This window comes from Octopus sinensis, linkage group LG3 (assembly GCF_006345805.1).
Source record: "Octopus sinensis linkage group LG3, ASM634580v1, whole genome shotgun sequence".
NCBI lineage: Eukaryota > Metazoa > Mollusca > Cephalopoda > Octopoda > Octopodidae > Octopus > Octopus sinensis.
Window position 1 is genome coordinate 140,138,877 of NC_042999.1, and position 14,087 is coordinate 140,152,963.

Here is a 14,087-nt window from a genome sequence, read left to right on the forward strand (position 1 = left end):
CCTATGTTGGCAACAAAAGAACTCTAGATTATATGGTGCTTGTGAGTAACAGCTATACTTCATGGTAGTGAGACATGGGCTCTGAATGCAGAAGACATGCATAGACTGGAGAGAAATGAAGGTAGTATGCCCTGTTGGATGTGCAACATCAGTGCACATGTACAGATAAGTGCAAATGTATTAAAAAGTTGGGCATAAGAGGAATCAAATGTAGCACGCAAGAGAGATTGCGTTGGATTGGACATGTGATGCATATGAATGAGAATAGCTGCATAAAGAAGTGCTGATCATTGAAATTGGGTGGTATTCATGGAAGAAGGAGACTCAGGAAAATGTGGGTTGAAGTGGTAAGGACTGATCTCACAATGTAGGGCCACATGGAGGAAATGACAATGTACGGAGATGTTGGGCAATATGAAGTTATTAAGACATGCCCACATCAGTGAAACTGAGTTCTAGAAGTGCTGCCCCACACACACACTTAACAAGAGAATTTCTCATACTCTACATCTCTTCCTCACATTTCCCACTCCCCAATCCTGTGCCACTGGCTAGCCCCGCCCTGACTTGTGTGTCCCGTCCACACACCCTGCATCACTGTATTATTGCTATCTGCTAGCCGCTGGCTTGTGTGTTCCACCCATGTGTAACAAGAAAACTTCATTCACCCTACCCCAACAAACCAATCTACATCTCTTCCTCATATTTCCTCTTTCATACACTATGCCTACCTCTCACTCCCCAATCCTGTCCTCATGGCCCCATTCCTTTATCAATACTATCCTCTGTCATTACACACACACCCCGACTCTATCCCCAAGTTTTAACTACTCGCTCTTCCACACTCTTTAATCACACTTCCTTCAAAATATCCTGCCACTTATGGCGTCTGAAACTCAAGGGTATGCCCTGGTACTTGCCACCATCTATGTCTTCGTATACTCAACCATCCTAATTATATTCTGATCTGCAACCTTTGTGAGTTGGTATGGCATTTTGCCATCATATCCATCTTGCTGTCTTCCACTCTCTCTCTCTCTCTCTTTCTCCTGCACTTCCCTCAGGTTAGGTAAGCATGTATTTCCTTTGTGGTAGCACACCTGTTTCTGTCGTCCTGATCTCTCTCTCTCTCTCCAGTGGCACATAAAAGCACCCACTACACTCTCGGAGTGGTTGGCGTTAGGAAGGGCATCAAGCTGTAGAAACTGCCAGATCAAGACTGGAGCTTGGTGCAGCCATCTGGTTCGCCAGCCCACAGTCAAACCGTCCAACCCATGCTAGCATGGAAAGCGGACGTTAAATGATGATGATATATATATATGTAATATTTGTGTATGTATGTATATGTAATATTTGTGTATGTATGCATATGTAATATTTGTGTATGTATGTATATGTAATATTTGTGTATGTATGTATATGTAATATTTGTGTATGTATGTATATGTAATATTTGTGTATGTATGTATATGTAATATTTGTGTATGTATGTATATGTAATATTTGTGTATGTATGTATATGTAATATTTGTGTATGTATGTATATGTAATATTTGTGTATGTATGTATATGTAATATTTATGTATGTATATATATATGTAATATTAGTGTTTGTGTATGTACGTAGATGTAATATTAGTGTTTGTGTATGTACGTAGATGTAATATTAGTGTTTGTGTGTGTATATATATAACGTATTATTAGTGTCTGTGTGTATGTATGTAAAAATATATATCCGTATATATATATATAATATACATATTAGTCTGTATATATATATATATATATATATATATATATATATAATATATATTGTGTAGATACAATATTTTATATATACATTGTGTGTACGTGTGGTTTTGTGTGTGTGTGTGTATATACGTATGTAATGTACACAGACATACGTGAATGTGGATATATACCTATGTGTGTGTGTATACACACACACACACACACACATATATAATCGTATATGTATAACCACATTGAATATGTATGTTTATTTTTTACAAAGTCATGTTTTTCCCCACCCTTTCTTTCGTTTTTAGTTGTTATTCAGACAGCACTCATTAAATATTGGATATATACGGAAATGAAATTAACCGCAAGTAGTTTGTTTACAAACGTTCGCGTACACACATACATGACGTGACATACACACATCTGCTGTACGTGTCTATATTTGTGCGTCTTTGTTGATGTTTTCTTTAACCTGTTGATACTGGGTTTATTCACCACAGTCTAGAGCCGGAAATCTATATATGGAAAATAGAGGATCGTGAATATGTGTAAAATGCCGGGGAATCCGGCCAGATATTGGCTGTCGTATATCCGCCTTTATTGTTCCGAGAACGTCTTGTTGATGTAAACAAGAGCCGATATTTGTAACGATTCCTTTGATAAGTGAGTAGTGTGTGTTGTAGATAACATGACCAACAACTGCAGGCTATTCTCTCCTTTTCTTTCTCCGTCTTACTATTCATTACATTTACTACGCTGTTGATCGGATTATCATTTGTTTTTCAACATTATATTTGGAATCTATTTATTAATGTCGATCTTTCAGGACGTGGGACATTGTTTTCTGCATGGTCACTCACACACGCAATACGTTGCATGTCCCATGACGAGTGACCTTTTAGTTAAAAAGACTGTTTGTTTTTTATTTTCATTAATCGGGGGAAACGAAAAGAAAATTTATTAATACTGATGTGTATCATGATTTTTATCGAGAATACAATGGATGGAAATGTTTGTAGTTACTGAACCAAGGTATCGTTGTTCGACCAATAATGGAAGAATCGATCTCGTGATAAAAGAATTGTAAATTTCTTGGACTGTGCAGGAGTAAACTGTATCAGTCACAAAAATCCACGGGATTCTCAAATAGCAGATGTGGTAATGCTAATAATAAGCTGGTATTCAAATGAGTTAAAATGAATTGCCTGGACAGCACTGGTACCTTACACAACAGTAGCCCTCTCATAGACCCCGACTTATTTTATCGCTACATTGATCTCATGACAAACCATTTAGGTTCTAAAATTTCCAGAAAACGAAAGTCCCTTGGCAGGATAAGGTTTGTTGATGTAAATTCTTCTTCGGCTATTTCTTGCTTTCTTTCTTTTGCTTTTTTGTTTGTTCGTTCTTTATATTTTTTTCTCATTTGGAAAAAGTTAGTGTGAAAATTATTGCAGTTTTTTTTTCAGCTTGAGTATGAAATGTCTGATCTGGGATCTTAGGCGCATTGCCCAGCTTTAGCGTCGTTCACACGTACAAATGTATGGACACGCTGTGTGTGTGTGTGTGTGTGTGTATATATATATATATATATATATATAATGTAGATTTGTTGCTTTTAAATAATAAACATTATTCTGGTATGATTGAATAATATCTGCAGCACAAAAATTGCAGAAAAAGCAGACAGGACAACATAAATATTACTTTCTTTATAAGTAATGTATATTACTTTCTTTATTAGTAATACTAAGATTGACTAAATGTGGCTTGCATCATTATGACTTGGATTGAAAACGAAAATAAAAAAGATGTTGATGCATCGTGAGATTTTTGTATTAGTGTGGTTTGCAAATGAAAGATAAGACTTGAAGTGTTTTACTCGTAATTGAGTTATTGCAGTAACCATGGTGAACACAATTTCAGTGGTGTACCTTATCGATAACCCTAGAAGTGCAGTCTGGTCTGGCTGAGAGTCATTAAGTACTCTTTAATGAAAAGTACTGGTTGTATAGGATGTAATGTGGAGCCAGCGTATGTTGTGTTTTTTTGTTTTTTTTCTGATAAATCTTTTCATGTGATAGAGGTTCTGACAGCTTCAGTGGAAATAAGGTACTTTCAGTCTCAATTTCTTTTGATATATTTTAGTTGCCAATATAAAAACATAACACAGAGTTTGGGAGAGAGAATAAGGTGAAAGTGATGGTGGCTGTAGAATGTTAGTAATGTGCTAATGTTTTTAACTATTTCTGGATTGAAGGACCTCTAGTTGCAGGAAGTGTGTTGGAGCTGATTGCAGCCAGTCATTTGAGCCAGTGAAGGAGAGTATGTGTAGTTACTTCAAGTACTCAACAAAACAGCTTAAGCTTTTCCCTGGTTTTTAATCCATATTTTAAAGCTCCTAACAGATTACAATAAATAGTGGATGACTATATCTAGAATACTGATAGAAAATCCAGTATCAATCCAACATCCATACATCTTTATAAATAGTATTTTGAGAGTGTGAGCAAGTTGAACGTATGTTTTTATTTATACCATCAAGGGATGAATGTCTATGCAAATTGTTGCTATATTGTATTTGCCTTGTACAAATGCAAAATCTCTACATGAGTCCGTTTTCAATTTTGTAGTTCATGAACTTGATCTCTTGACCACCACGTGTCATGCAATATCTAATATAGCTAAAGTATGAATGTTTCAGTGTTAATTTAACCATCACCATCCCATTCAAAGCTTGACATTTTTAAAATCTGTTGTATGTTGGTGAAACATTATCTGAGTGGTGTGCTGGCAGAATTGTTAGCATAGCAGACAAAATTCTTAGATTGTAAAGAGCCACAAGAAATGCCATTGTCCAAATTTTGTTTGGGGTCACCTTTGTCTTTCACTCCAGGGTCAATAAACTAAACTAGTCAAGTGCTGGAGACAATATAATCAGCTTGCCTCCTCTCTTCAAAATTGCTGGCTTTGTGCCAAAATTATAAACCACATGTTTACTTTTGTGCTTTTGCTGTCCAACAGCACAGATCAGTGTCTTGGACAATGTTTACTTTTGTTTTTTTGAGTTTTCCTACTGTAATATGTGAGCAATATCTAGTTGCTTATTTACATATGTTGTGTGTATGTAATTCCTAATATTTTAGTTATGCATTTGTCTACATCTCTAAACTTTCCCAAGATATCTAATATTATGAGGGTTGTTTGTTTTCAATCCACATATAAATCCTTATATGTGGATAGTGTCTCAATTTCTTTTAGGGAGACATTATCATCTTTCAGAATTGATATATTAGTTAAGATTTCTCTTCTTGATAGCTGATTGTCTTTGATAATAATGTCTAAAGATCTGCCTTAATCTATATGAATTGGCATGTTCCAAAGAGTGATAACTTTGTCATTCTTTGAGACCTTGTCTGTATTTTTTATTCCAGCATTTCTTCCAACAGCAACAACCTTTTTTCACTCATCAGTACACACAAAGGGTTATGGCATGTCCATCAGCCTTTTAGAAATTTTTATTATATTAAAAAGACCCAACAAATATTATTGTCAAAGACAATCAGCTAGCAAAATGAGAAATCTTAACTAATATATCAATTCTGAAAGATGATAATGTCTCTCTAAAAAGGATTTATATGTGGATTGAAAACAAACAAACCTCATAATATTTAAAACTAAATTACATGAACACATTGCATTTTTCCTCAAAGGAATATACATGCCTTTTAAGTAGTTGAGAATGTTTGGTTTACACCATATCTTTGCTGTGTGTATTTTAATTCTAACATGGTTTCCAATGTATGGAAAGTGTGTGTGTGTGTGTGCATGCATAGATGATTATTGCTCCATCTTCACAAATACTTGCTGTTTCCCTGTGCTTCATCATTGACTGTGCCATTTCTGACTTTCTAGCCATCACCTCTCAGTCCTGTTGTAGATCTGCATGGTTTGAAGTGTAGGTGACAAACAAGTGTCCCTCTCCTAGAAGGATGCTTTGGCAACAACTAGAGGTTCCCCATAATGGAATAACCATTAAAAGCTTTACTTCATGCCATACACATGCACGCTCACGCATGCTTCATATATTCTCTTTTGGTTGAGACTGAGTAGCTAAAAACAAAAGGATTTGTTTCTTAAAAACCTCCATAGTTTTTCAGTTACTTTTTTATTCTGCTATTAAATATTTTTAGTAGGTTTTTGGTCTTGCACCACAATCAGAAACTCCAAGTCTCTGTTTGCAATTCTCAGTCATTATTTTGTTTGTTTCTTTCTTCATATCATTAATAAACTACATGTATGATACTGCAGTCAGCTGACCTGTCCAAATGTTCTGCTCACGCTTATTCACTTAGTGCTGATTCAGTGAATATTACTGACTTGCAACTTATGTTGAACAGCTATTAACATATGTAGGATGGACCAGGCTATCGGCCAAGTCCAACATGTGGATCCCCCCACATGCACATACATCTTTAGTTTAGCTTAGAAGGGCAGTTCTCTTCTGTCTAGTAGATATGGTGAAGAGATTGAATGGTGGACATGATCAAGATTATTGAAGAGAGATGCTTTCCTCTTTGGCCAATCCTTCATGAACTTTCAAGTTCCACTTAGAAAGGGAGATACTACTTTCCAGTATAATCTCAGAATATGCCTGTAGGCTGGAGAATACAGCTGGGAGAAGATATCTGCTCTTGATAGCCAATCATCTTAGATCTCTGGGGGTTCATACTGGGTGGGTCATCCCATTTCATCCATTTTTGTATACTATATTTTTTAGGCTTGTTTTTCCATTATTTTGCGTAATCCTCTTTTTTTTTAATTTATCTTTGCAATGTTCTTTCATGTATTGCCCTTATGGCAAATAAATGGTTACTATTTTATTGTTGTGGTTAATGAGGAAAGTATTCTAACAAGTTTAAATTGCATAAAAAAACAATTGTTAGGATTACTTTCATTTGAGTAGTATTTGAATATTTCAATGTCTGCCTATATGGTATATATATATATAACAACAAAAAAGGCTGTTAGATAACTTTTTTCCCCTTTTTGGTGTGGCTGTTCTTCCCAACCACATTCTGTTTTTGGGTTCAGTCATACAGCATGGCATCTTCAGCAAGTCTTCTGCTAAAGCCCCAGACTTGAGTAGATTAGGTAGATGGAAACTGAAAATCTTTCTCTTCCTCTCTCTCTCTCTCCCCCTCTCTTTCTCTCCCTCTTTTTCCCTCTCTTTCTCTCTCCTTCTCTCTCCCTTTCTCTCTCTCTCTCCCTTTCTCTCTCTCCCTCCCTCTCTCTCTCTTTCTCTCTCGCTTTCTTTCTCAATCTCTCTCTCTCGCACTCTCTCTCTCTCTCTCTCTCTCTCTCTATCTCTCTCTCGCTTTCTCTTTCTCTCTGTTTCTCTCTCACTCACTCATTCCCCTCACTCACTCACTCACTCACTCACACACATGCACACATGAAGAGTGTCATTCTTTTCTGATATTTTGTGTGAACATATCTTGCTATGGTGGAAATATTTCCTTGGAAACTGGCAAATATTGATGACAGGAAGGGCATCCAGCTGTAGAAAATATGCTTCAATGAACTCCATCTCACCCATGCAAGTGTGGAAAAGTGGATGTCAGTATGATGATGATGACACAAGTATAATAGTAATGTGTAAGGTTCATGAAGTCAAAAATCATTAAGGTGAATGCATTTCCAGGAAGTTTAAACTTGTAGAAAGAAAAAAAACATCCAATCCTGTTCCCCCCACCCATTAAATTTGAAGCAAAGCACATGACATTGGAAGAAATATATATCTATGAAAAAAAAACACTTGAATTTGAGAGGGGTTCTAATAATATGTTTGACAAAAACAACACACATACACGCGTGCGTGCTCACATGCTCACACACACGCGCACACACAGTGTTGCCAAACAAAAGTCACTTTGTATTTCTTAATGAAATAGAGCTTGCAATTGATCAACTTTAGATATGACAATTGTGTTTTATTTTTGATTTTTAATTCACACCAAATCTTTTATGTTCATTATATAACATCCTTATCTTTCCCTTCATTTTTATATAATTTTGTCTTGCCCATTCCCACACTTTGTATAACATTTGTATGAAAGGGCCTGTGTACACTTTAAAAAGATTATTATTATTATTATTATTATTATTATTAAGGCAGTGAGCTGACAGAATTGTTAGCACAATGGACAAAATGCTTTGCAGTATTTCTTCCAGTTTCATGTTCTGAGTTCAAATTCTGCCACAGTCAGCTTTGCCTTTCATCCTTTTGGGGTCAATGGAATAAATACCAGTTGAGTTCAAATTCCACTGAGCGGTGACTTTGCTTCTCATCCTTTTGGGGTCGATAAATTAAGTACTAGGTTTGATGTAATCAACCCCTCCCACAAATTTAAGGCCTTGTACCTATAGTAGACAGGATTATTATTAACCTGCATGTGTAAGCGAATGCAGGGTATTGTAATCACTCGTCTTTGTGTGTTTTCAAAATTACTAGAAAATGGCTGAACGGATTTTCACCAAATTTGGCAGAAATACTCATTGGGTGAGTGGCTCAAAATGATGAAAATTTGGTTTATCTCCAAACATACATAAATACGTACATTGATATGTGACTCTGTGTGTGTGTACAGTGATGGATTTGAGGGTTTCGTTTATTTACGAGTTGATTTCTTTATTTCACCGGAGTATAAATAACTATAATGGTGATACTTTAAAAAAAAAAATCAAACTTACAAATTTCCCAGTAAGCAAGTTTAGTCAAACACTTACAAAGCTTAATTCAGTTCAATTAAAAAGCTTGGGTAAGCAATGCATTGTTAGCCACACTATAATCTACGAAAATATTTATCTGCGCACAAGGTATGCATTGCCTCTCTAATGCTGATTTTACATTATTATTGCAATAAATTGGCAGAATCTTTACAGAAAAAGCCTTATGGCATTTGTTCCAGCTCTGATTAAAAAGCCTGCTGAGGTCACCTTTGCTTTTCATCATAATGGTAGTTGATTAACTAAAGTATCTGCCCAGTACTAGTCAATTTGATTGACAAACTCATTTCCCCCCAAATTTCTGACTTTGTAGTTATATTTAAAGCAATTACCATTAAGCTGGCTAACAGAGCTCTCAGTGCATCAGAGAAAATGCTTAGCAGCATTTTTCAGCTCTTTATGTTTTGAGTTCATATTCTGCCAATTTTTGCCTTTCATCCTTTCAGGGTTGATAAAAGAAGTCTCAATTAAGCTTTGGGATTGATCTAATTAGTTTTCTAAACAATTATTGGTCTTGTGCCAAAATTTGAAATAATTATTATATAATGGTATGCACAAATGTTACATTTATAATCACTATCCTTAATCCTAGGTCACAACCAGTTTCCTTAGATATTGAGGACCTTTTGAACAATCCTTGCTGTATAATAGAGCAAATTTCTGTAGTAATGTGATCTTGTAGTTACACCAATCTTAAGAAAATTACTAAGACTTCTTATTTAGGCATTGGATCAGCAGAATAGTTAGGCATTGAATAAAAAGCCTCATTGCATTTGTTTTGATTCTTTAAGCTTTGATTAAAATCTTATCTTTCATCTCTCTGGGCTTAATAAAACAAATATCTGTCAAATACTGGAATGATATAAATTAACTATCCCCTCTCTCAGATTTGTGACCTTGTGAGACCATTGATATCTATACCCTCATCTGGTTAATTGACTATGAAATATATACACACTTAAACTGTCTTGATGTTATAAATATTGATTACAACTTAAGGTTCTTGACTAAAAAAGTGTAGATATTTGGTTCTTAGCTATGAGTGTTATTCATGTAGATATCAACTAGTTCACATCAAGTTCACCATCCATTGTCCTTTTAAAAAGGTTTAGAGCTTCCCTCTAATGGAATAGCCATTAAAAGTTGATCTCCATCACTTTGAAACTCTTTCTTCAGTGACTACCAGTACAGCTTTCACAGAACTAGGTTCCCTGGTGACCTATTTCTTATGTCATGCAGCATTAATGCTTTAGACATTATGTCTAGTATGCAACTGTATCAAAACTTCTTACAAGTTCCATTCATCTTTTGTCTCTCAGATCACTAGCTTCTTTTCAAATTATCATTGCAATATGTGTTGATGGAGCTCTTTCTGCTCCATTCTTAGTCAACTTTAGTGTCTGCCAGGGTTTGCTTATGCCCACCACTCTCTTCCTACTATATATGAATAACCTACATGCCACCAAATCCAACAATACCCACTCTTATACATATTACACAACTCTTCATTCCTTTCTTTCCCTGGCCATACATCTACATACAACAGGCACACCACACGCTAATTCTGCATTGATTTCATAAATGAAAACACAGTATCCTTCAGCAAAAAAAAACTCAAGCACTGTTCATAACAAGAAAACACAACACCCCCTTTAAATATAGACAATACTTGGCTAGAGCCCTCAGTCACCCCTAATACTGGCCTCTCTATCAAGGATCTCTCTTGACAAAAGGACCTTTTTAATTTATCTTGGACTACATCCCAAAAGGCTAGCTCTTCTCTTCAGGGCCAGAAGGTATTTTAACTCCTATCAGCTACTGTCACTTTACAAAACTTAAGAGAGGTCCACATTGGCATTCAATTACAAATGGGAACATTCAGCCTCCAGCTCCCAGGCATATTATCTCTTTTTTTTTTTTTTTTTGCTACTATAATGACCTCTGCTCCTCAGAGTTAGTGGATCTCCTATTTCCACTACTTAGGCACCTCCAGCCTACTCATCTCTCCTGCTCCTATCACCCTTATGTCCACCATCACCCCAGCCCTACACTAACACTATACCCAGTTCTTTTTCTCCAGAACATTGGCTCTCTGGAATCTTCTCCTTACTTATCTTACCTACAGTTGTTGGCTTGTAATAGTTTAAATGGAACATTAATGGTATCAACCTCACTGATTTGAGAGTACTGGCAAAAGCCATGAATACTGTTTCATCCTCATAAGTTTTCTGTACAAATAACCAACAACTGGATCACTTAGTGATTTTCCATTTGGTAGTTTTGCAACAATTGTCAGGAAATACTGATAAAGTTTTGAGAGAAACATTGCACAGTTTTTACTCCATAGCTTATTTAGCCATAATGCATTGCAGCTTTGCTGTTTATTTACATTATAGATTAGCCTCCCCACTCCCTCGCAAATGACTGTAGATCATCTTGAGATATCTTTACAACCTTGGGGGTATGGATGGTATGACTTTTCATGTTGTGAAACCACCTGTAGGTTTAATAGAAACATGCAGCTGATAGTCGTACATTCTTGTAATTTCTTATGACAAAGCTTTTGACTTACTACTTGTAGTTTGTGCTTAAGGACATTTACCTGACTGTCTCTGTCTCTCATTGACAGTTTTCATGGATTTTAGGAAAGTCTATCATAAAGTTGCAGCTGGTGGTTTGTAATTTTATTATTCATTTTGTATCAGATACTATCCAATTGTCCTATAATTTTCTTGAGCCTGTCAGAATTTATGTGTATCTGTGTGCTCATATTATTATTCATAATGTCGTTGTTGTCAGTGATGATGGTAGTAGTTTGCAGAATTTGTATATCAACAAACTTATGGCATTTAATTATATCCCTTTACAATCTACATTCAGATCCCACATGGTCCTCTTTCAACCTTTTTGGGTCTGTAAAACAAATAGCAACCAAGCAGAAGGGTTGATATAACTGATCATACTGTTCTGCAAAATGTTTGGCCTTGTATCCATGCTAGAAACCATTAATATTATTAATGTTAAGGTTGGTGACTAGCATATAGATAAAGTGCTGGGCTTGTGGTATTTAATTATCTCCCTATTTGTCCCAAGTTCAAATTCTGTGATGATTGGCTTTGAATTTCATACCTCTGGAGCCAATAGTATAAGTGCATGTCATAAACTGGATTCAATTCTATCAACCTTGTAGTCATGTTCTAATATCAATTAATTTTTCATTATATATAATACACACACACAAACACACACACACAAAGTAATGTGATAACAATGAGTTGGCAGAAATGTATTGGATTAAATACTTTACATTATCTCTACTTCCCATGCTCATAAGTACTTATATTGACTTTGCCTTTCATAGCAATATTTTCTTCTTTAAATGGTCACAGCTGAGATGCATTTCGCCATGCAACACCAGGAACTTCTGTATCATATTAATATTGCTAGATCATGTTGTGTCCTGCCCAATGACATCAATGTGGTTGAGTGGTTTCCAACAGCCATTACAGTGCAGAATACTATATTGAACTCTATTAATTATACTAAACCATTACCATAAAGAAAATTATATTGTACCTAATCAAAAGTAAAATATTAGGATTTATGTAGAAAGCAGAATGGAGAGTACTAATCTTGTTATTTACATTCTAAGTTGAAATTTCATGAAAGTCAACTTTGTCTTTAATACTTCCACAGATGATAAAATAGGCACCAGTCAAGAAATGGGATCAATTTTAATCAACTTTGCTTCTTCATACTATTTGTAGCTTTGCACCAATGTTAGAAAACATCATGATTAATGTGACAAGTGTTGTAGGGCAGAAGTTGAGCTTCTGGTAAACTGAGTTTATGAATTAGTTTTTGTCAGATGAAGACAGTTGTTACTTATACTAACAATATTCTTGAAAAGGGGGAATAAGTTTTAATGTAGTAGCATTTTCAGTATTATGAATGAAATGTAAATTGCTCTACCAAACTTACTTGAGGTATAGTCTTTGTCCAAGTTGTCCCCAGACGCAAATGACTTTTGAAGTCAACTTCAGTTGAAACAATTCTAACACTTTAACTCAAACTGTAGTTCTGTATTGGCAACTGTCACACACTCTAACATTTCTGCCAAGCAACTGCACATGACTGGTATTTCATAATCCTGAAAAGATAAAAAGCAAAGTTGAACTCAGAAAGATAGAATAACTGTTGTGAAAAAAAAAAATACACTTCAGAGTATTGTTATATTTTGAGTTCAAATGCTGCATAGATCAACTTTTTCCCTCCATCAAATACAATTGATGGAATTGGGAATTGATTCAATTAACTAATTATCTGTATTGCTATATCTAGCATGGTGGTATCTTTTAGATGCCCTTAATTATAATTTTTATAATAATTATTACCTATGAGGTTTTTATTCCAATGCTAGCCACTTGATATGATCAGTATTTTAAATAATGATCTTATCCTTATTTATATAAATTTATATATATATATATATATATATATATATAAAACTCAACTTGTGTGTCTGTGTGTGTTTAACTTCCTGGCACATCTCCTCCTAGCCAACAAATCGTAGAACCACCAAAAATGGGTCACTTAAAGTTTAGGTGAATGAAAATTGAACTGCACTATTTCTGTTCCGAAATTCATCTCGCAAATGCAAAAATCGATAATGTGTTTGTTTAGGCCTTATCCCATGCATTGAATAGTGAACTTTACTCAGTCAGCTGTCTGACGTGAACTGTGTTCACCACGCGTGCAAGCATGCGTAAATTGCATGAAAAATAAAAAATCAAGATATAAAAACGAATCACCGTAAACATTGTGGAAATTCGGCAAAGAAATTAATTTTCAGGATGTAGCCTGGAGGGTTTTTTCGTATTAATCATTTGAACTTTGTGAACACATACCAATTGTTTTCATAACATTTTTAACACTTTGAATTAAATGTGACCATTTTGTTTTGAGTCTGCAGTTTGAGTCACTTTAACCAAATTTTAGCAGGCCGGATTTTTGATCATCACGATACATCGCCAGCGACTCCCTGAAATCCCCGTTGAGAAATCTATATATATAAAACTCAATTTGTGTCTGTGTGTTTAACTTTTGGATCTACCAAGTTTCATTATTAAAGATGGAAAGTAGTGTGTAGCAAATCTATATATATAAAGCTGAGGTTGTCTGTGTGTGGCAGGTTTGGTAGCCTTCAACTAACACTATCTCCTTCGAGACACTGCAGCGCAAGTTGATCAAAATTGAGAGTATGATAGAAGAAGGCTTGCTCTTCATTCTTTAGAAGATAATTCAAATCGGACCATGTTAACACCAAAAATTATTTACATCAAAAAAGTGCTTTTTTCTATGAAAATACCTATTTTTTTACGATTTTTGACTGCTGTGTCACCATTTTTCGGTGTATTTCAACTGGAAAAATGTTCACTTGAAGAGAATAACAAGTTGCATAATGCAAAATTTTTACTTTTCAAAAATTGCAATTCTAAAGGGTCGAAACAAACCCAAGCAACACCGAGTGATACTGCTAGTATATATATATATATATA

General features: G+C 35.1%; 1 protein-coding gene across 7 annotated transcripts in view; it reads left to right on the plus strand.

The window, feature by feature from the left end:
• LOC115209092 (proline-rich protein 5) overlaps nucleotides 1-14,087 on the plus strand; it is a 214,023-nt gene that overhangs the window by 157,691 nt on the left and 42,245 nt on the right. Inside the window, exon 1 of one of the 7 annotated variants that reach the window (XM_029777208.2) lies at nucleotides 2,410-3,079. The exons of 5 other annotated variants lie outside the window; for them this stretch is intronic. In XM_029777208.2, coding sequence (XP_029633068.1) covers nucleotides 2,937-3,079 — 143 coding nt within the window. In that variant the 5' untranslated portion in view covers nucleotides 2,410-2,936. Of the gene's footprint in view, nucleotides 1-2,409; nucleotides 3,090-14,087 lie in introns of those variants that run through there. One more of the 7 variants, XM_029777212.2, reaches the window with a different exon arrangement.